This window comes from Eschrichtius robustus, chromosome 20, assembly GCF_028021215.1.
Source record: "Eschrichtius robustus isolate mEscRob2 chromosome 20, mEscRob2.pri, whole genome shotgun sequence".
Classification (NCBI taxonomy): domain Eukaryota; kingdom Metazoa; phylum Chordata; class Mammalia; order Artiodactyla; family Eschrichtiidae; genus Eschrichtius; species Eschrichtius robustus.
In genome coordinates, this window is record NC_090843.1 from 19,841,177 (window position 1) to 19,864,453 (window position 23,277).

General features: G+C 39.3%; 1 protein-coding gene and 1 long non-coding RNA gene across 3 annotated transcripts in view; one reads left to right on the forward strand and one right to left on the reverse strand.

The window, feature by feature from the left end:
• The window catches only part of LOC137754895 (uncharacterized), a 238,912-nt gene that overhangs the window by 99,584 nt on the left and 116,051 nt on the right, over window positions 1-23,277 (forward strand). The window lies entirely within an intron of this gene.
• On the reverse strand, window positions 4,149-12,681 carry KRT20 (keratin 20). Its single transcript, XM_068530827.1, is given in 9 exon segments — window positions 4,149-4,246; window positions 4,771-4,814; window positions 5,536-5,756; window positions 6,717-6,842; window positions 7,034-7,195; window positions 7,898-7,936; window positions 7,938-8,058; window positions 10,273-10,355; window positions 12,274-12,681. Coding segments are annotated over 9 exon segments (1,302 nt in total).

Here is a 23,277-nt window from a genome sequence, read left to right on the forward strand (position 1 = left end):
AGTTTCCTGGTCTTTGTTTGCAGGATTTTCCTCCTGAATTCTTTCTCTTAAAGACAGACCTTTCACTGGAATTCCCTGGCGGTCCAGTGGTTAGGACTTGGCGCTTTCACTGCTGGCGCCGGGTTCGATCCCTGGTCGGGGAACTAAGATCCTGCAAGCTGCCAGGTGCGGCAAAAAAACAAAAAACAAAAAAACCTTCCACTCTGTGCAATTTACTGATTGCTTGGTAGATGATACCTTTCTTTTTTGCTTTGAATAACATTTTAAGATCCTGTGACTGAATGAAAGAATACTGAGTTACTGACTTTTATGCTGTGCTTTTGAGATGAGGATGAACAAGGATCCTGGTGGTCACACTTGAGGATAATTTCTGGATTTCACAGCTCAGTGGTTCTCAAAAGCAGGGGAGGATTGTGAGAGAGACGAGGAGGAAGATAAAATAATACCCTGGTAAGGTGAATTTTGGAAATGAGCCTAGGAGAGAGAAAACAGATGTTTAAAGGGAAATTAAAAAATAGAAATTGCTTACCAGTGCCTTAAGTTGGAATTGTTATTTCAGGGTGTAATCAGGTACCTGAGACTGCCCTCCAGTGAGTAAGAGTGAGAGCAGAGAGTATCCACTGGTAAAGTTTTTTTTTTTTTTTAAAGGGAACTTTATTTTTATTTATTTATTTTTGGGTGCGTTGGGTCTTCCCTGCCGCGTGGGCTTTCTTTAGTTGTGGTGAGCGGGGGCTACTCTTTGTTGCAGTGTGCGGGCTTCTCATTGCGGTGGCTTCTCTTGTTGCGGAGCACCGGCTCTAGGCGCGCGGGCTTTAGTAGTTGTGGCCATGGGCTTAGTTGCTCCGCGGCATGTGGGATCTTCCCGGACCAGGGCTTGAACCCATGTCCCCTGCATTGGCAGGCGGATTCTTAACCACTGTGCCACCAGGGAAGCCCGACTGGTAAAGTTTTGATTTTATATCGTTTCATGTCATTCTTCTTTTTAAATGTTGTAAAGACTCAGTGAGGAAGTAATTCCCAAAGCCCAGAAAAAAAGCATAATTCTCTCCATCCTAACTTCACCTCTAGGGGTTCTCTCTGCATTTGATAGCTCCACTTCTGCACTGCTGATTTCATATAAAGTCCTGAAACACATTGATGATGATTCTAATGTGTGATAAAGAGACCTGTATATAAAGACCTACAAACGTTCTCTGGATCTGTATGCCTGTCAGAAGTAGGATTGTGCTGTTCTGGTGCTTAACTTGTATAAGAAGTATAGCTACATTAAAAAAAAAAAAAAAGAAGTAGAGACAGATACAGAGATTAATGCTTCACTTTCACACAGTAACTACTGGTAGAACTGGAGGTTAGAACCATCTGGTTCCATGTGTATGTGTGGTCTCATCTACTTTCTTTGAAAGATTACGTGGAAGAAACTAAAGATAGAGCAAAAGGTGAGGATTAATCTTCCTTTTTTTATGACAGGAAATTGAGTCAAAAATAATAATGCTACCTCCTTTGACAAAGCGTCATTATTGCCACATGACAATGGCCATGCCTAGTGAATTTCAAACCCATCTCCTGCAAGTTTTTTATTAATTAGACTCACAATGTCTGGTATTTGCATGTCAGTTTCAGGAAATGTGTCTTGGTATGTGAAAAAGAATTCACTTCTAAAAGTTCTTAACATCTTTAAAAGCAATTTACTAACTAAAGTGACTTGGAAGGAAATTAAGAAAAAAAAAATGAGTGAAACCTCTTTACTTCTTTGAAAAGGAAAGGGAAGAGAAGGGGTGAAAATAATATCTTTTCTGACAAAAATTGTGCTGAATCAAATCTTGTGTGTGATGTTAGCTGGACATTTGTGACAATTGGGTGTTGTAAGTGTCTGGCTAGTGAAAATGACAATTAGAAAACAGCAAAACAACTAAGGATAGGAATTCATTTCAAGTGTGACTCAGTAATTATTTGTCACATAATTAGTTGCTTAAAAAGGTATCATGACTTTAGACAAACAGCCCTGAGGTTCAGTCTTTCTCTGTTACTTGGTAACTGCGACTTTGGGAAAGTACTTATTTCATGTCTTCATATATAATTCTCATTTGTCCTTATATGCAAAATGGGGATAGTACTATAAGGTCAAACTGCTATTTTTGAAGGTCAAAAATGATCCCATATTGGCAAGTTCATATGATTCAACCTAATACCCTCTACCTCATGGGTAGAAGATTTTAACTTAATTGTGAAGATTAAATGAGAAATGCATATAAAATGCTGGCACACTGTTCAGTTCATAGTAAGTGCTCAATAAAAGGGTAGATATTACTATCCTAAGTGAATCACATTATTATTTTCAATATAATAATCACACTCAAAATCCTTTTTTTTTTTATTTTTTTAAATTTTTGGCTTCGTTGGGTCTTTGTTGCTGCTCATGGGCTTTCTCTAGTTGCGGTGAGCGGGGGCTGCTCTTCATTGTGGTGCGTGGGCTTCTCATTGCAGTGGCTTCTCTTGTTGTGAAGCATGGGGTCTAGGTGCGCGGACTTCAGTAGTTGTGGCTCGCGGGCTCAGTAGTTGTGGCACACGGGCTTAGTTGCTCTGCGGCACGTTGGATCTTCCTGGACCAGGGCTCGAACCCGTGTCTCCTGCATTGGCAGGCAGATTCTTAACCACTGCACCACCAGGGAAGTCCCTCAAAATCCTATTTATTTACAAACTTAAATATTAAAATTTAAATCCAAGCTATTCATTTACTAGAATACAATGATAGAGGGCAAATTTATTTTTTCCTGGAAACATTTGCAAGGCAGTTATTACTCACTAAAATGCAAATTTAGTGAAATTTAGAATTTAGAATGCTCACTAGAATACAATATGTGACCTTTTGTATCTGGTTTCTTTCATTTAGCATCATGTTTTTAAGGTTCATCCATGTTGTAGCATGTATCAGTACTTCATTCTTTTTATTGCAGAATACTATTCTATTGTAGGGATATACCACATTTTGTTTATCCATTCATCCGTTGATGGGCATTTGAGTTGTTTACGCTTTGGGGCTATTATCAATAATGCTGCTATGAACATTTGTGTACAAAAGAACACATTGTATGATTCCATTTATATGAAATGTCTAGATTAGGCAAATCCATAGAGAGAGCAAATAGATTAGCGGTTGTCAGGGGCTGGGGGGAAGAGGATTGGGGTGACTGCTAATGGAGCTTCTTTTTGGGGTGATGAAAATGCTCTAAGATTAGATAGTGGTGATGGCTGCACAATCCTGTGAACATACTAAAGACGACTGAATTGCATACTTCACAAGGATGAATCTTATGGTGTGTGGATTATACTTCACTAAAACTGTTATTAAAAAAACAGAAACATTTCATAACATACAATTACCATGTAAAGAAAGAAAGCACTCGATGATGCTTTATGCAGTTTATTATCATAAAGAGAAGCATTCTGCCTTGAGAAAGGTTTTGCTAATTTTGCTTTTAATCTACTTCCATTTCAAGCATAATGTGCTTCATTCTTATTCTGCTCAGCGATTACGTTTGGAATTTGACTCTCAAATTATTCAAAGAGCCGAGTTCAGTCTTAAAGGGCAGTGGAGACAATGGGGGGAAAAAAGCGGACATAATTTAAAGCTGGAAAATTATACTGATATTGAAAATTAACCAAGCTAATTAAAAATTAGCTGATAATGAAATTAACCAGGAAGTTGACTCAAGAATCCAGGGACCCCTGAAAGGAGATTTTGCAATTCAGAAACAGGAGGAATTAGAGAGAGGTTCATTTACAGTTTGCAGAGACTCCTCTGCTCTGTAAGGTTTAGTAGAATTGAAGTGTGCTATAATTTTCAGGCACATTAATGAATTGATATTAGGTGGTCTATAGCTTGTGGTTAATGCATTTTGTGGTAAAGGTGGCAGTAATGATATTTTAAATATCCTAGTGCTCATTGGATTTCATTTTTGCAGGCAATTTGCAGCTCCTCTGAGTGAAACATTTATATTCAATTACAGAGATGGATAAATGGGCTCTTTCCCTTCTTCTAATCACTACGAAGCATTAACGGTGCTTTCTGTTGCCGCTTTCTCGTAGGCAGCAAAAGTTATAGCTACATTTCTTTCAAGAACTCAGCAGCAGCACCTTCTGGCAGCCATTTACATACTTTCTTCCACTTCTTTAACTTTAGATGACACAGTCTTGCTGTCCACTACTTCTTGTACAACTGTCTTAATCTTCCTGGTTTTCTTTATATCTGAATTTAGATTTAAATATAAAATGTTAATTCAGACACATGACTCTGCTGGTTTATAATACTCAACTTTAAATTATTATTACTTTGTATGTATTTCCTTCTCTTAGAAAAAGGTTGAATCCATTCTCTTTCTTAAATGATCTTAAGTCCATTTTATAAATAAATGCAGAAAATGTGCCACTCTTCCCAAATTTACACATTTTCTACTCTCCCCGCCAAAGAAATATGTCATATTAAATTAAGTAAAATGCACATTTTCATTTTATTTTTCCCTTTCAGAATCTTAGGATGTCTCAGGACAGTAATAGCATGGGCCAAGAAAATCACCCTGTCATTGGGAATGTGAGAAATTTCCCATATGGAGGGTTTCTTTATGTGATGTGCCTGATTTTCAGCATCCCTAGGGTACATCTGTTTACTTGAGAACTGACCTCCCTTTGCTTTTCACCAGTGGCAGTTTACTTGTTAGTTGTAAACTACTAAGTGAGAATTCAGTCTTATAGGAAATGTGTTAAAATTAGAACACTTATCTCTCTCCTCCAGGGTGCTTAACTGATATTCTGTAGTTCTGGTTTTTTTTTTTTAAGAAAAGAAAAAGAAACAGAAAAAAGCGCTATTGCCATTTTGAAAATGAAGTGCTCTCCTGCCTTGTTGTTTCAAAATAAAATCTGAGTGATGTAAGTTTTACTGCTGTTTGTATTTTTTCCCCCTTTTACAATGCTTGTTACTTCAAACTTGAGTGTCTCACTTTTTAACTTGAAAAATCCATAGCTTCAAAACTGACCTGATTAACATATGCTAGAAGTTTCTGAATTAAAATAACAAAATGACAGTGGAAGTTTACATCTTGTGTTCTCTTGTTGCCTTTTGTGGGTGTGGTATTTGAAGACATGTTGATTCTCAAACTGGTTCCCACAGACTTCTGTGGCCTGTTGTTCAATTCATGACCTTGCAATGAGAACTCTAAAAAGTTATAGTGCTTTCGATTATGTATTAATCATAAAAATTAACATAAGCGTAATCTGTATCACCTCCACAACCATCTTCTACCTCAGTCCTATGACATGACCTCAAGTATAAAGGATGTACTTGGTATTTGGGAGATGTGCGTACTGGTTGGTATATTTTTGTCTTGTTGTTGTTGGTGGTAGTGGTGGGGTGTGTGTAATTCCTTTTGTGCTAGGGATTGCACTGGTGCTGGGGAACGAGTGACAGAGTTTAAGGTATGGACAGTAAAATGGAACAGCGTATAGACATTGACACATACCCCTTGATTCTGAGAGCCTTACTTTACATCTTCTCCTTCCAGAAGGCAGCGGTAGGTAGCAATTTCCTGCTCAAGCTGGCTCTTTATGTCAAGGAGGATATTATATTCGTGGCTCTGGTGTTCTGTATTGGTCCGAATCTGCACCAGTTGGCCCTCGAGGAAGTTAAGCTGTGTCTGGATTATGGCCAAGTGGCTACAATAACGAGCATTGGTCTCCTCTAGTGTATGCTCCAAAGCTTCTTTCTATGAGCACAAGAAAAAGAGGATGTTTCTTACTTGAGGACCTGATTTAAGAGGTGGCTCAATTTTAATTTCTTTTGAGGAGAATTTCTATAGCTAGTCATTGTAGGTATCACACATATTTCTAGCTTTATCTCCCACTCTTTCCATCTAGGCAACCTCAGCCAGCCAAACCTAACTAGGATCACTGGCTTTGGGTTTTTTTGTTTATTTGTTTTCAACTTCGCACTCACTGTTCTCTTACTGTGGTATAGTGTAATATTGTTCTCAGTATTTGCTTCCCCTCCCTGGGATTTGTGGTGCCTTTCCATGTGGATGGAGGATTGGACTTTCTAAACCCATTGATGCCAGGCTTGGTTATGTGACCCTCTTTCTTTAGCTAATGAAATGCAAGTGAAACTGACAAACGCCTTTTCTGAGAAGATAGCTTTAAGAGCTGTCACATGGTCTGGCCATTGTCCCTTTCCCTCTGGCACAACACGTAGGGTCTGCTCCTTTAGACTTACCCTGGAGCGGAAATGTCCTGGAGCAGAGCTGCAGCCAGCCCGTGAAGGATGTAGTGTTGTTATTGTAAGCCACCGTGATCTGGGGGTTGTTACCACAGCATAATGCATTATGAGCTGTTATGCTTAGCCTGGAATGTCTTGACCCCTATTCTTCAATTGAAAATTCATCTCAGTTTTTCAGATCTACTTTAAATGATGCTTGCCCTGTGAAATCTTCCAGCTCTACTTTGTCCTCTGCATCCTTGCAGTGTCTTGCCCTTTCCCTTGATTTTTTTCTGTCTTTTCATTATAATCAGTTGTTTGACTTGTTTCCCTGCCTGTTCTGCAAGGGGCCGGGGTGGGGTGGGTGGGGGGGGGCGGTGGTTATTTCTCATAGGTATCTGCGTTTCCAGAGTTCCTGATACAGGCACTTAGTAAACACACACCCCATGAGCGTTGACAGTTAGATGTGCTTTACCAGGCTGAGATGGGACTGGAGCTGTACCTCCAGGCTCTGGTAGGTGCGTCTCAGCTCCTTTATTTGATCCCTGCTTTCTTTTAACTCTTCAGTGCTCACTGTGACTTGCTGTTGCAGAGTTTCAATCTAAAGTTCCAAAAACGAAAAAAATAAGTAAGGAAAGAAAGAAAAAGAAAGTAAGAAACAAAGGAAGGGAGGGTGGAAGGAAGGGAAGGATGGAGGGAGAGGGAGAGGAGGGAAGGAAGGAAATGAGTTAATCTCTTTCTTGGAAGACAGCTTCCGCACATTTTGCTTACCCATTAGAATTATGCTACTACCTGGGTCTCATACTGTTCTTTGGCCTTCTGAAGGTTCTCCTGGGCCATGGCTTCGTATTTCTGCCTCATTTCACTCATGATGGCGCTGAGGTTCAGGCCTGGGGCTGCATCCACCTCTACGTTTACCTTATTGCCCAAATGAGCCCGTAGGCTCCTCACTTCCTAGAGAGGGAAAATCCTGATTGATTATAGTCTTTTTTTTTTTTTTTTTTTTTTAAGATGTTAGCTATGAGTTTTTCTTTCTTTTTTAAAATTTATTTATTTATTTATTTATTTTTGGCTGTGTTGGGTCTTCGTTTCTGCGCGAGGGCTTTCTCTAGTTGCGGCGAGCGGGGGCCACTCTTCATCGCGGTGCGCGGGCCTCTCACTATCGCGGCCTCTCTTGTTGCGGAGCACAGGCTCCAGACGCGCAGGCTCAGCAGTTGTGGCTCGCGGGCCCAGTCGCTCCGCGGCATGTGGGATCCTCCCAGACCAGGGCTCGAACCCGTGTCCCCTGCATTGGCGGGCAGATTCTCAACCGCTGCGCCACCAGGGAAGCCCTGATGATAGTCTTGAAACACATTCTCAGGTGAGGCTGTGCCGAAAAGACATAGGAAGTCTTCTGGCTTCTTTCATTGGGGATGAGTAACACAGAAAGAAAATAACAACTTAGGTAAGACTTATTATGGCCCAGAGACTGCTCTAAGTCACTTAACCCTGACAGCAGCCTTATGAAAAGCTGTTAGGGCTCACATCATTCTCGTTGTCATCTTCTTCACCACTACCACCATCACCACATCTTCCTCTTTTTCCTCCTCCTCCTCCTCCTTATTATTACTAGAGCCATTCTATCATTTCCAACACCGCTTCTGAATGTTTTCTCACCTCCTCGTGTTCTTTCTGGAGGAGCATCAGGTCTTTATTCATTCAGCCCTTCAGTTTGAATCTCCAAGTCTGTCTTCATTAGGATTAGGTCATCATAGACCATTTTCAGGCCTTGGAGATCAGCCACCACTGCTAGGCAGATCCCCCGCTCACTCTCGTACCTGTGAATTAAGTAGTATGGAGAGATAATTGAGTCCTTCTGAAACCATTATAGAAGAGATGATCTTAAAATGATGAGATCGATCTTTATGTGGTATACGAGGAGATCAATTTCAATGCATCACTGTGTCTCCCTTTATACGTTCTGAAAATGTTCTTGAGAACCTTGGAATCAGATCATAATATAGTCTCTGCGATTTGGAGTGATTAGTAAAAAAATCTATCTGAAATTACTTTTAAAAGTTCCTGGGCTTCCCTGGTGGTGCAGTGGTTGAGAACCTGCCTGCCAATGCAGGGGACACGGGTTCGAGCCCTGGTCTGGGAAGATCCCACATGCCGCGGAGCAACTAGGCCCGTGAGCCACAATTTACTGAGCCTGCGCGTCTGGAGCCTGTGCTCCGCAACAAGAGAGGCCACGACAGTGAGAGGCCCGCGCATCGCGATGAAGAGTGGCCCCCGCTTGCCGCAACTAGAGAAAGCCCTTGCGCAGAAACGAAGACCCAACACAGCCATAAATAAATAAATAAATAAACCGAAAGTTAAAAAAAAAAAACAACAAACTAGCACAGCACGTATTTTCTAAGAAAAAAAAAAAAAGTTCCTGAATTCTAGAATGTATTTTTTTTAAATCAAAAAAATATTTTGCTCTGATTACTGTTTTAGCAAAGGGTTCTCATTACTGATATTAAATAATGGTTAGTTAGATTTGCTTAATGAATGCACTTGATCAGTTTATTTTTATTACTTTGTAAACAGATGCATCCAAAGTGAATTATCGTAAAAATTCGTGCATTCTCCTCTACGATCTTATATATTCCCATTTTTATTAAAGTAGTAAACTTTGAGAAAGGATAATGCAATGAGGCATTCAGATGCTGACTGGAATTAATGAACCTTTTAAAATTATTTATTTATTTTTAATAGATCCTTATTGGAGTATAATTTCTTCACAATACTGTGTTAGTTTCTGTTGCACAACAAAGCGAATCAGCCATATGCATACACATGTCCCCATATCCCCTCCCTCTTGAGCCTCCCTCCCATCCTCCCTATCCCACCCCTCTAGGTCATCACAAAGCACGGAGCCAATCTCCCTGTGCTGTGCTGCTGCTTCCCACCAGCCAACTATTTTACATTCAGTAGTGTATGTATGTCGATGCTACTCTCACTTCTCCCCAGCTTTGCCCTCCCACCCCATGTCCTCAAGTCCACTTTCTGTGTCTATCTCTTTATTCCTGCCCTACAACTAGGTTCATCAGTACCATTTTGTTTTGTTTTTTTAAGATTCCATATATATGTTCGCATACAGTATTTGTTTTTCTCTTTCTGACTTACTTCACTCTGTATGACAGACCCTAGGTCCATCCACCTCACTACAAATAACTCAGTTTCGTTTCTTTTTATGGCTGAGTAATTTTCCATTGTATATATGAACTTTTAATGCTTTAATTTTCAGATCTGCTTTCTCATTTCTTTCTTTCTGATCCCTTGTAGCATTAAAATGCTGCCCTTCTAAACCACAAAGAACTCTTCAGTGCCAATGCATTGTACAAATTCAGGATGAGGAAGCCCTAGTGTAGAAGCAGTTATTAGGAACAGCTCTGATCACATGTAGTGTGATGTGACCACAAGAGAGTGAACACAATTTGAACTGCTTTAATCAACCTAGTTCTTTGGTCGGTCAGACCATATTGTAAAACACTGTTAAACTAGAAAGCATTAAGAGTCACCCCTGGAACTCGGGTTGTTTACTTGTAGGTGCTTAAAGGAACATGGATGACTCACTTAGAGAATCACTGAGGGTAGATAAATGGCTCTCTTTAGATAACAGAAAGGCACTTAGGCAGAAGGGGAGATGTAAATTGCCTTATTATTACTCAAAAGAAGAGAATGAGGGTCAATGGGTGAAAAGGTAGATGCCAGGTTACTAAAAAAGAACATTCTAGCAACCAGAGCTGAACAGTGAGAAGAGTAGTAGTTACTGGAGGTGTTCATCTACACGCTGGGTGACCATATCTTAGGACTGTGGGAGAGAGAAGTCCAGTCCTGATGCTGGGCTAGACCAGAAAGCTTCTAACACCCTTTAAACACCAAGGTTCTGAGACTGTTCAGTGGTAGCTCCTTTGCCAACAATAGTGTGCAAAGCCGAGTGTCATGAAGGGCCACTGAAAGGCACTCCTTTGCAGGAAGTGTTACCATGGTATCAGAGCACCTACTTCAGCCTGAAGTCCTTGGCAGCCAGTTTAGCATGATCGATTTGCAGGACACATTGAGCATTTTGCAGTTGAGCATCTTTAATCTGGAAAATGCGCAAGAAAGAATGACATTTTCAACTGGACAGGAGTCTAAAGTGATTGAGTTGATCCTCAGATACAACCCCTCTTGTATCGAAGATGATGTTCATCTCAAGGATTTCCACGTGAAAACGGAAAGGAGGACTATCGAGATGGGGATTTAACGTGATAGACTCATAAAATGCAACTCTAGTCCTGAGGGTTTGGTCAGCTTTCTTATGATTCTACAAATGGAGAGTTTAATTCAGCATGAGCCATCAGACCTTACTGAGTGCCTTGCCTTTGATGCTGTTCCTGCTTAGAACTTTCCTCTTAGCCCCTCTCATTTGGTGAACTCATCCTCCTCCAGGTCTCAGCTTAGACTTCATTGTTTCAAGAAAGCCTTCACTGATCTCCTCAAAACAGAGCTGGATGAACTGCCTGTTCTTTCATGATCTTACACAGCCCTCCCTTTATCCTTCCATGTGGGATAGTGCTGCCTTTGTCCATGCTTGTTTCCCCTAAATCACATTATGTTCACCATCATACTCCCCAGTGCCCAGCACCTCGTTAGTGTGTACTAAGTTTTGGCTGAACGAATGCACACTTGCTATACGGTGGGATTTGTGCAAGGCACTGGGGCTATCAGGATGGATAAGCCCTTGATCTTAAGAAGTGGTTACCTAATGGGTGAGTCCTCTAAGATGCGTATGGATCAGAAGCCTGCTTATAAAAGATGCTATAACAGCGTGTCTCTTTCAGCAGATCTAGTCCTGGAGAGAGCTGCCTTCCTTCATATACTGGGTCTTCCCAGGTAAATGGAACATTTGGCTGTGCCTACGTGTTTGGGATGACAAATAGCTTCAGAACCACAAATCATGAGACGGCTGGGGGAGAATGGTTGGCTGATTTTGAACGTTTTTAGTGGGAGCCTGCGAAGAATGACCTGTTGGCAGAGGGGCAATTTAAACACCTTTGCCTCACATCCCCACGGTTCCTGAAACCCCAGAGTAACTTCCTGTGGAATCTGAATCAGATTGCACTGATGTCTAATACAATGCAAGAAAAGAGAGTGGTCTTTGCTGGAAAGAAAGAGGAATGTTAAAATAGAAATGAAAACGAAAGGGACACTTTTCTTGATTAGATAAGAATTTTAAAACAGAGTAAGTGTCCTGTGTCATATTCAAAATCTTCAGTTAGGAACAAAGTCTTCTTTTATTCCACATAACTGATAAAATGGAGAACTCCACCTTTCTGGTATGACATGGGAGCAGGTACGATTGCAATAAATTTGAATTGGGGGCAATAAAACATTTTATTACTGTAGAGATGGTTTCTGAACTGCTTGCTGATGATGATCAGATTATTAAACATTTTAAAGACATTTTAAAATCCACTTATCATTAAGACCAATAGCCCTGCCCCCATTTCCACCCTGAATCACTTTATCATAGAAATTTATGATCCAGTATTCTGGATCATATTGTAATACTTGTATTACAACTTTTATATAAATGAAAGGAGGAAAATCTCTAAAGTGACTGGGGTTTTAAAAGTTGATGGAAATTAGGTAAAAAAACTAAGAAAGGTTTATTACCACATAAAAAAATTTGAGATCTTTCCAGAAAAAACATGTTCACTATCCACTTAGTCCTGACTTGGTAAACTGTGATAAAAATACAGATTATAAGCCTGGAGGATAAAATTTTAATATTTTGTATGTAATTAGATTATTTTTTTAAATGTATGGTTTACGGTCATCCTATTATGTAGTCAGGTACTCCAGCACCAAGGGTAGATGATAGAATATGCCATTTTTATAGATGTAGCATTTAAGCCTGATTTGCTTTACAATGTCCATTCAGACCCACCTAACATATGTGTCCTTCTTGATGTATGATGCAGCTGAACAGTGGAGTAGAAAGCACAGGTGTCAGGCCTCACCTGATTTCGCAGCTCTTTGATTTATTCCAAATATGCACTGTGGTCCCGACAGGTGCCAGGCGTGTTGGTTTCATACCAGCGCTTTATCTGCAGTTCAGGTTTGGAGTTGGACTGCTCCAGGGACCGCACTTTTTCTAGGTAGCTTGCTAGGCGGTCATTTAGGTTCTTCATGGTCATCTTCTCATTGCCAACACACAGGTTCCCTTCAGCGAGGTCACTCCCATAGCTCACCATGTGTCTAGAGGTCGAGGTGCGGGTGCCGTGGCCTCCAGCCCCCCCATACACACTGGGTGCGACCCTGAGGTACTCTGTGCCCCCTTTCCTATCTATGGAGCTGCTCATGCTGAGTGCAGGGCCCTGGGAGGAGGAACTCAGGCTTCGGTGGAAGCTTCTGTGATTGAAATCCATTGGGGATTCTAGGAGGAAGCAGCTGTAGCTTCGGAAGGGATGGAGCAGAGTCTGTCTCTCGGTTGTGGATGGGCTGACCTTTTATAGGATTCACAGGAGAAACGCCTCCTCTGCTGACATGTCACTTTACGATAGACGCCATAGTCCACCTTGCTTTGCCTTTTTTTCCCCCTTTGTACAGCAATCTATTTAATACCATTCCAGAAATTACCACTAGAGGCCTTTCTTAGAGGCTTTCCTCAGGGGTGATTTCTTTTTTCGACAGAGGAAACAAAGGAAAACAGGAAGCTGTATTCTTTTAGCCCTTGCACCTGCCTTGGCACATTTTCTTTCATCCTAAGATTCACCTAAAGCATATTTGCAATCTCCATGAGTAATTTATCTAAAAAGACACATGCGGGTACATAATAGTAAATCGCACTAACGATAAAAAACAATGTTTAAAAATTTAAAAAAATATCTTTTTCTCTTTTTGGTGAGAACATTTAAGTTCTACTTTTTTAGTAAACTTCAATTATATTATCAACTATAGTCACCATGTTTTAAATTAGGTCTTCAGAACTTACCCATCTCAGAGCTAAAAGTTTGTACCCTTTTACCAGCTTCTCCCCATTTCCTTTAACCCTCCTCCCCCAGTCCCTGGCAGCCACTTTTCTAGGCTCTTTTCTATGAGTTTGACTTTTTTTTTTCTGTAAGATTCCCCGTGTAAGTGATACTATGCAGTATTTTTCTTTCTCTGTCTTGGCTATTTCACTTAACATAATGCCCTCAAGCTCTATCCATGTTGTTGCAAATGGCAGGAGATATATATATATATATATATATATATATATATATATTCTTATATTCTTATATTCTTCTTCCTCTTTATCTGTTCATCCGTTGAATGACACTTAGCTTTTTCCATATCTTGGCTATTATGAATAATGCTGCAATGAACATGGGAGTGCAGATATGTCTGAGACAGTGATTTCATTTTCTTTCGATATACACCCGGAAGTGGAATTGCCTGATTGTAGGGTAGTTCTATTTTTATTTGTGTGTGTGTGTGTGTGTGTGTGTGTGTGTGTGTGTGTGGAACCTCCATATTGTTTTACGCAATTGCTGTACCAATTTACATTCCCACCAACAGTGCACCAGTGTTCCCTTTCCTCCACTTCCTTGCCACCATTTCTTATCCTGTCTTTTTGATGATAACCATTCTAATAGGTGTGAGGTGATATCTCATTGTGGTTTTGATTCGCATAAGAACAATGGTTTATATGTATTGCTAAGCCACTCTTCAGAGTCTCTTTTTTAAGTTTTTTGGGGGCTGAGTTTATCCTGTTTAAAGATCATATTTTATCAGGTGATTAAAATACTTCATACAAACATAAAACCTCTACTATTTAAAACAGGAATAAAACGTTTATACATTTGGAGATGTGATCTGGGAAAATGAATAAAACGAATTTAGGTGGATAGATGATTTTGAAGTTTTTTCCCTAATGCTAACGTCCTAAGACTAGATAATGCGTTTAAATTTCTCAGTCACTGCCTGGCCTTAGGTCTTCTCTAGAAACGTAGAGTAGATACCATAGTGCTTTGCACCTGACCTGGTGAATGGGGCAGTCTCTCTCCCTGTGTGAGTTCAGCACAACACCCAGCGTGACAGGCAGTGCTCCATCCATCCTAAAGCTGCAGCTCCTTCCTCCTAGAATCCCCAGTGGATTTCACCGGCAGAAGCTTCCACAGAAGCCAGATCTTTCCCACAGGTCTCCCTACTCACCGCATGAGCAGAGCAATTTCATGCACAGGAGGAATGTGCTCAGTGCCTTGGGGCTGCACCCAGCCTCCATGATCGCACAGTAAACCACTGCAAGTGTGTTGACCTCCATACTCATGGTGAGCTGGGGGTGTCATCTCACCAGTGGGGATCTGATGAAGGGAATTTGTTTGTTTGCTCCTCCTCATTCAAACTGCCTGGACAAAGAATTCATACCTCCCCTGAAACATTTAAATTGTTTCCTTTATCAAATTAAATCGAAGGGATTGGAAATGTCACAGAAAAAGCCTCATTAACACTCATCCTGATCATTGAATTGAATTGAGGTTTGTACATGATTAAAGCAAGCAAGCAAGCAAAGAAACAAACAAAAAAGAAAAAAGAAAAATACCTTAAAAATGGCGTATCCAAAATCCCTGCACATTATTTCTGAAAATTTTGGGATTTACTTGTTTGAGTGGCTCATTTTTGTTGTTTTCTTTTTCTGAAACTAATGGCTTTTTTACTTTTGAGTTTGAGGGCTTTTTTTTACAACAAACATCCTTCTTGAAAAAGGAGATGATACTGTATTATTTCTCTTTTACAAACAGTGTACTTTAAAATAATACTTTGTATTAGACTTTGCTTCAGTTATATTATGAAAGTAAAAATTACAAGACAGAGTTAAACCTATTTCATGCACTTTGTGGTTTATGTGTGGACAGTTCTTATATTTTTATCCATTCATATATGCATCAGTCAACACTCACTGAGAGTTCACCACCAATGACAGAATGTGAAATAAGCAGACCTTACTGTTTATTACAGAGCTGTAAATTACCCTGTACCTAGATGTCACAGCCAAAATCTGCAGTGAGGAACTTTTTATAAACACATGAACTGTGTTCTTTTTATATATGTGTATTCACAAATGTAACATGTTTTTTGGTTGTTGCTTCATGGGGGAGTAGGAGGTTGTTTGACTGAAGTCATTGGAACAGCATACTGTTTAAATTTAATGTTTTGCCACAAATTAGTTTGAGCTAAGACTTTCATCCACTAACACGTGTGATCAAGGTAGGTAGAAGCCTTATTTAAATTAAGAGTTAGTTTTATAACTAGAAAGGAATATAAGCTGCAGTTATTAAACATGATAATTTTACTCTCTTCTTTAACACAATTCTTCCTTATGGCTGGAGCCAATTATGTTTAAGTGAAAGAGTTAAAATCTCATTAAAATGATGAAAATCATTTTTAATTTTTTTGAGAAATAACTTTGTCTATGTGTTATTCCACGAATTTTTGGCTAGTATTTGTAAGCTTTTGAGACTTTAAATTTAAACTAAAATACGACATAGTAGGGTTATTAATATGGGGTTCAGTTATCCAATCTACTTATTTGCCACAGTAGAAAAATTCGTGTTGAGAAGATTTCCGCATGTTTCTGTAGCAGCAGGAGAATTTGATATCTCCTCTATCACACTGAGTTTTATGCTTTGGTAGATTATTATATCTCGTAATGTGACCACAGGAAACCAGGCTAGTATTTCACAGCAATTAATTTTTCTGAATTATACGTAAGGACTAGATACAGATCCTATTAACTCTTGCTCATATACAAGTCATAAATTTAGAGGCCCTGATATTCTAGTCTGTTGGATGACTGTATCTGTAAATAAATATTTTTTATATCCCAACTTCCATGTAACTAATAGGAAGTACATTTTGCCCTCTGAGACAGATTCCGCTAAGGGCGTTAATGATTAATATTAAGTATAGGTGGTAATTTGGAGAGTTATCATAAGTACTATAGTTTCCAGAGGACTTTCAGTTTTTTTTTTTTTTCCATCGCGGAGAAGCTATTGCAGCCCAGATGTAGTAGATGTAGAGTCTGCAATCTCTGGGGGTGTGGTGTTGGTGGAGGGGACGTTTTCTTCCCAGACATTTTAGTTAGGATGCATGCTTTCACTGGTTGAGAAGGATGACGTATAGGAACTGTGGGTGTTTGTAGGCATCGTGGTTCTAGACATCACACAGTTAAGTCAGAAAAAACCATAGCCTCTGTGCTTTAAAAACTGATGTACTTACTGAATTAGTTACAAGTCAAATGATACAATGTCTCCGATTTGCTTCAAAATAATATGAGAGGGAGAAAGAGGTTGGGAGTATCGATGAAGGAAGTTTGGGTATGACTTATTTGTTGAAGCTGGGAAATGGGTTCGTGGGGATTTGTTATACTGTTCTAACTACTCTAGTATTTGTTTGGAAATTTCTATAATGAAACATTTTGAGATGCTGATATAGTAAACTTACATTATTGTGTTTTACACGGTTAATCTCCTATATTCAGGTTTTGATTTGTGCTTACTTGGTGATCCTGCCCTGCTGTGCTTCAATGAGTTGACAGATTTATTGTCTCACAGTGACTCAAACCTAGTAGGCACTCGATATGACTTGCCATGTAAATGATAAATGAATGAATGAATAAAAGTGCTGATGCCCAACTTGGAGGAGAGAAGAAGCATTTGCCAGTGTGGAGAGGTTCTTCCTGACCATTGGCTGCTGTTTCTACTAGTCATGTTAAGAAATTAAAAGAGTTGCAACCCAGGAGTTCATGTCATGGAGTATGGCATACTGAGTACATCTAATGCCCCTCTCCCGAATGTTTCCAATGGATACAACTAAAGTGCATTATACTATTTCCTCCATCCCCCCCTCCCTTCCTCCCTTCCTTTGTCTATCTATCTGTCTGTCTATCTACCTACATATCTATCATCTATCTATTTTTTCAAACCTATTGAAGACCTATTATGGAAGGAAAGATTTCTCAGAGATCAAAAAGGAAATGAAAATAGGAATCTTAGGAGAGAAGTAGGTGAGCAAGTTGTCTTGCGCCCTGTGAGTTTTGCTCTGTCATGGAGATATTGAGATGACTTTACGATGTCTATAAGGGCACAGGAGAGACCAGCACCTGCTTAAAGTGGGAATACTAACAGGGAACATCTATGTAAACCTAGTATCCTGAAGAACTATGCCTTCAGAGTAAGGGGACTTATAAATAAAGCCACCATGCAGAAGGGTACTGTGAGGAAAATATTCTGTCTCAGCCTTGGTGCTTGGTGCCGAGGAAAAATAAATCCTCCCTGAGAATTTGTAACCACAGCTGGCCCAACACAGTTTGTTGTCTGTATTTACATGTGTCTGTGTGTAATCTGAAAACCTGAAGTGGAGCATTGAATTTCAAGTGGTCCTTGTGGGCTGAGTGATGCCCTCAGCCAACTGGCAGCAGGAAGCTGAAATCTTCTCTAAAATAATGCAACTTCAACATAGGCTCAGAGAATCCCTACAGATAAAGTTGTGTGGAGTGTGAGCACACCAACCAACAGTGGAATTGGGTCCATAAAGACTTTAGCTGTGGAATTATTGGAAGGAGAATATAATCTACTCATATTAAAGTGTTTTAGTAAATGAAAGGTAACCTTGAAAATTGAGCAAGTACTAAGAGATTATAAAACTTACCAGAAGCTTTGAAAAAGAACCCAGAAGAAATGAATGCTATAATTAAAATAAAAGTTCAGTGGATGAGGACTTCCCTGGTGGCACAGTGGTTAAGAATCCGCCTGCCAATGCAGGAGACATGGGTTCGAGCCCTGGTCTGGGAAGATCCCACATGCCGCGGAGCAACTAAGCCTGTGCACCACAACTACTGAGCCTGCACTCTAGAGCCCGCGAGCCACAACTACTGAGCCCACGCACCACAACTAGGGAAGCCCGCGTGCCTAGAGCCCGTGCTCCGCAACAAGAGAAGCCACCGCAATGAGAAGCCTGTGCACCGCAACGAAGAGTAGCCCCCGCTCGCCACAACTAGAGAAAGCCTGCGCGCAGCAACGAAGCCCCAATGCAGCCAAATAAATAAAATAAATAAATTTATTAAAAAAAAAGGTTCAGTGGATGAGTCCAACAATGGATTAAGCAAGGCCAAAGGGAGAATTATTGAACAAATAAGAAAATAACTGCCTGGAATTTTCCTTCTCAGTGATAGTATCTTTGAAGAATGAGAGTAAAATAAAGACATTTTCAGCATAACAGAAACCAAGTTTGCCCTCAGCAGGCTCACTAAAAGGAATGCATTTTAAGCTGAAAGAAGATGATCTCAGATGGAAGATCTGAGGTGAGAAAAGGATGATGAATAAATAAAGTGCTAAAATGTGACCAAATTTTAGTGAATATTGGCTATAAAATATGTCTTTTGAAGGAAAAACAAAATAGAATTAAACTAGATGAGAGCTGGAAGGGATAAATGGAGTTAAATTGTTCTAAGGTCTTGACCCTTCAGGAAAAGGGTAAAGATACAGATGAACTTTAGACATTGACAAGTTAAGAGTGCATATTACAATTCCTAATTTTGTAGTTTTGCCCTTCAAATGATGAGTAATGGCTCCTAAACTGACCTGAAAATAAACCAACGGATCAGCACAAAGAGCTCAGAAACAGGTCGGCATATGGAAAATTAATTTGCAACTGGTTCAGCATTACAAACCAGTGTGGAAAGGAATAGATTATTTCCACATTTAAAAGATGAAAATAGTATTCCTATCTCAGGCAAAATTACATATAATATACACAGATATATTCCAGATTCATTAAAGATATAAATGTGAAAGGTAAAAACTATACAATGTTTAAAGGAAAATACAGAATAATATCTCTAGGAATCAGGGTAAAGGAGTATTTCTTAAGCAAGACACATAAAGTGCAAACTATAAAGTACAAAATTGCTACTAATGTAGCAATCTTTGTTCATTAAAGGATATCGTAATTATAATGGAGAAAGCCTCAAATATGGAGCAGATAATTAGAATACATGTAACTGACAAGGAATTAGTTTCCAGAATATGAAAACAATGCCTACAAATCAATAAGGAAAAGAAAAACAACTCAGTGGGAAAATGGGCAAAAATATGAGTAGACTTGCACAGAAGAGGAAAGCTAAATGTCCTGTTTCACACCTGCCAAATTGTTGTCGAGGAAAATTCTCATCCATTGACAGTGGCTGTGTAAATAGGCACAATTACTTTGGAAAACAGTTTGACAATATCTCAAAAAGGTGACCGTGCACATACCTATCATCCAGTAATTCCATTCTTGTTTATATATTCCAGAGAAACTCTTGCACGTATTTATCTGAACACATGTACAAAAATATTCACAGAAGCATTGTTCATAATGCTAAAACACACACACACACACACACACACACACACACACACACACTTGGAACAACCTAAATGTCCATCAACAGTAGAGTGAATAAATATGTTGATGTATTTTCATACAATGGAATAGTATGCAGCAGTTTAAAATAGATAAACCACATTCTTGCATTCTTGACATGGGTGAATCTTAAGAAGCATGATGTTTAATGAAAGAAACAAGACACAAAATAATGTATCCAGACAATTCAATTGATGTAAAGTACAAAAACAGGCAAAACTAAATTACATGTGATGAAGGGTTATATGTAGATGGTATGGCTGATTGCAAATGATGGTCACAGAATCCTCCTGCAGCTGTATGCACAATCCTTTTGCAAGTCCTTTCAGAATTTGAAGAGTGTTTGGACCATTTCCATATTTGAGGCTCCTGATATATTAAATAAATGAAAAAAAAATCCAAACCAAAATTACCATGTTTGTGTTTTTATTTCCTACATATTACTATTTTCAACACAAAATATAATACAATATATGTATCAATTACAGATTCATAAAAAATACTAGCTTTTTTTTTAAAGTGCAGTATAGGCTGTGTGGTCCAGTGCTGGGACACAGGTTTTTTTTTTTTTAAGATTTTTTTTTTTATATGGACCAGGAGGGTGGTCTTGGGATGCCAGCGTGTAATAAGGTAATAAATCCTTAGATAAATCCTGCTTGGGTGTCAGAGAGTCAGGAGGAAACAGTCCCACTGTGAGGAGTCCTGTTTAACCTGATTTAGAAAAGTGAAGGCAAAAAACTACCATCATCACAACAAGATTCAACAGTGACAATAACCATTGCAGATAGCATAGCTTTTTGCAGTTTTGCGTTTTGTTCCTGTGATATGTTTCCTACCCTTATAACCAGGGGCTTTACACCTTTCTAGGGACTTACTTTGTGTCAATGGAGACTTGGCTTATCAATATTTTTTTCAAGAATGAGTTGCTACTATTCGACTCTCACAATGCAATAATATTTCTGATGCCTTGTGTTCCACAGTGGTCTCTTTGTTTGGTGTTTTCTACTTTTTTAAGCAATTAAAATGTAGAAAAAGCCTGGAGCAATTTCTTGTATGTTTGACACATATGTTGAGCGTTACTTAATAATTGCTACCCAGGGCAAAATATAACAGGATTTTATGGCCAAGTCTTCTGCTGACAGAGTGGACGGGCTGGTAGCCACACACACTTTTTCAAAATAAATGCGTCTCTGTGAAATGAGCTGTCAGGAGGACTGCAGGCTTTGAAAGCCTGGAGTAATTAAGGAGCAATGTATTGGTTCTGAGGAACTGACATTAATGTTGACACAATATTTCTGGGCAATTTGATCTGTACCAATAATTCATTTTGTTTCTTACTGCAGGACTCATTCTGTTCCTAAGTCAGTTGAGGCTTTATTAAAGATTTACCTGGTGGCTTTTTAAAAGCACAGTATTTAATGTGGTGTGTGTTCAGTCATCATTTATGTTTATTGAACATCATAACTATGACATTTGACCAAAGTTCAGGTTTTAAATCTCGAATTCAGATGCTTTTCCCTCCTAGATTACACTGACATAGTGCCTTAGCATTATCAAAATGGAAAAACTATACAGCAAAATTGACCCTAGAAGCAATGATCAACTAGTTGAAGAGTAAACATGGAAACTGATTATTCTGGCCTGTCACACATGTTAAAACCATGATCCTTAATCTGTTTCGTCACAATGATTATGATCATTTTGTCTCCATCATTTTGCATCTCAATATTCCAGGAATTTTATCCAACATTTTTATGTGGAAACTTGAATGAAATATTTTTTGGTAGAGCTACAAGAAAGTTTTAGAAGATTTTGTCCTTTTTACAGTTCTGTCAGAATGGATTTAACAAGTAGTTTGTATATTATTTCAAGTCTTTAATGTTTTAAAATTGTATTTATATACATAGGTGATAATCCCTGAAGTAAAACTGTCATCATTAAATCTTCCTTTCTGGATGAACCAGCTCTTTTGATGACGAAGGAATAAAATCATTAGAAAAAAAATGACTTCAAAACTGAAACTGACGCAAAAATTAAAAGTCTGTCTTTCAAAGACCATTCCAAAACTTGTGCCTTCATCATAAAACAATTCATTGGTAATTGATTTTGAATTATTCTTCCATTTTTCCTTATAAGCCGATTTGTCCAATGCATCAGTCTGGTATACCCCATATTAATAACTGAAATGCAGTGTATGTATATATACACATATTTGTATACAATCCATATTTATGTGTATACACATGTTCGCAACAGTCTGGTATAAAGGCAATGTCAGGTTTACATGTTCCTTGATTTGAAGGAAAAAAGGTAGATGACATTTTTCTATTTTCTTATTTACTGAGAAATGTGTACATTTAAAAAGTAGACCCGGAAAAAGAATTAAAGTATCTTTGTCTTGGTGTGGATATTAAAAAGCACTCTTCAAAACATCCAACATCACTTTTGCCTCTTAGCTGCACAGACGATCCTGAAAACGCTGCCAGTATTATACACACCAAGGACTGAAAGTACAATCCTTTGGAGATCCGGATGAAATCCCACTTCTGCTGCTTGCTCGCGGTGTGAACGTGGGCAAGGTTCTTAACCTTTCTGAGACTCACTTTCCTCGTATGGAAAGTGGAGGGTAGGAATGATGCCCAACATAGCATTGTCATGAAGACTGAATGAAATGACCTTTTCAAAGTGCTTAGCCCAACACCTGACAAGTAGGAAGCGCTCAGTGAGTTGTAGCTACTAGTTGCCATCAGTGATCATAGTAGAAGTGCAATAATTGTAAACTTGGTGATGGTGACAAGGAAAGGGCCAGTAACACCATTCAGTATACACTAGGCTAATAACATTGTGAAATTGATGTTGATTGATGTAGCTAACACTAGATAAGCTGAACAACAGCCTTCTGGATGAAAATGTAATTGAGAAAGCATGCTAACTTTGAAATCTACACAGTGACCCAGAAGTATTGGGCTGGCCAAAAACCCAAATGAACTTTTTGGCCAACCCAGTATCATAAGTGTGGGGAGTTGTGAATGATTTACGTGGAGCATCAATGCATCAGATACTCGTAGATTACTTAGATAATAGGCTCTGTGCTGTGCACTGAGCATAGACAAGGTCCTGTCCTCAAGTCTTCTCTACTCCCGTGTGTGTGTATTGGGGTGGAGGGAACCAGAGAAACAAACTTGGTGTGGTGAGACCTTGAGAGGTGAACTCAGCTATCAAGTTGTTCCCTCCATGGTGATGTCCAGGGCTGGTCCCATGCTCCCACCTCAAGGAGTTTATAACCAAATGGAGAGGATGGATAAGCTCCCAAAACAGTGTTGTCCAACAGCGAGCCACATAAGTCATTTAAAGCTTTCTAGGAGTCACATTTTAAAAAGTAAAAAAAAAAAAAAGCAAAAAAGAAAACAAAAAACCCCCACAAAGCCTAGGTGAAGGGACTTCCCTGGTGGTGCAGGGGTTAAGAATCTGCCTGGGGCTTCCCTGGTGGCGCAGTGGTTGAGAATCTGCCTGCTAATGCAGGGGACACGGGTTCGAGCCCTGGTCTGGGAAGATCTCACGTGCCGCGGAGCAGCTGG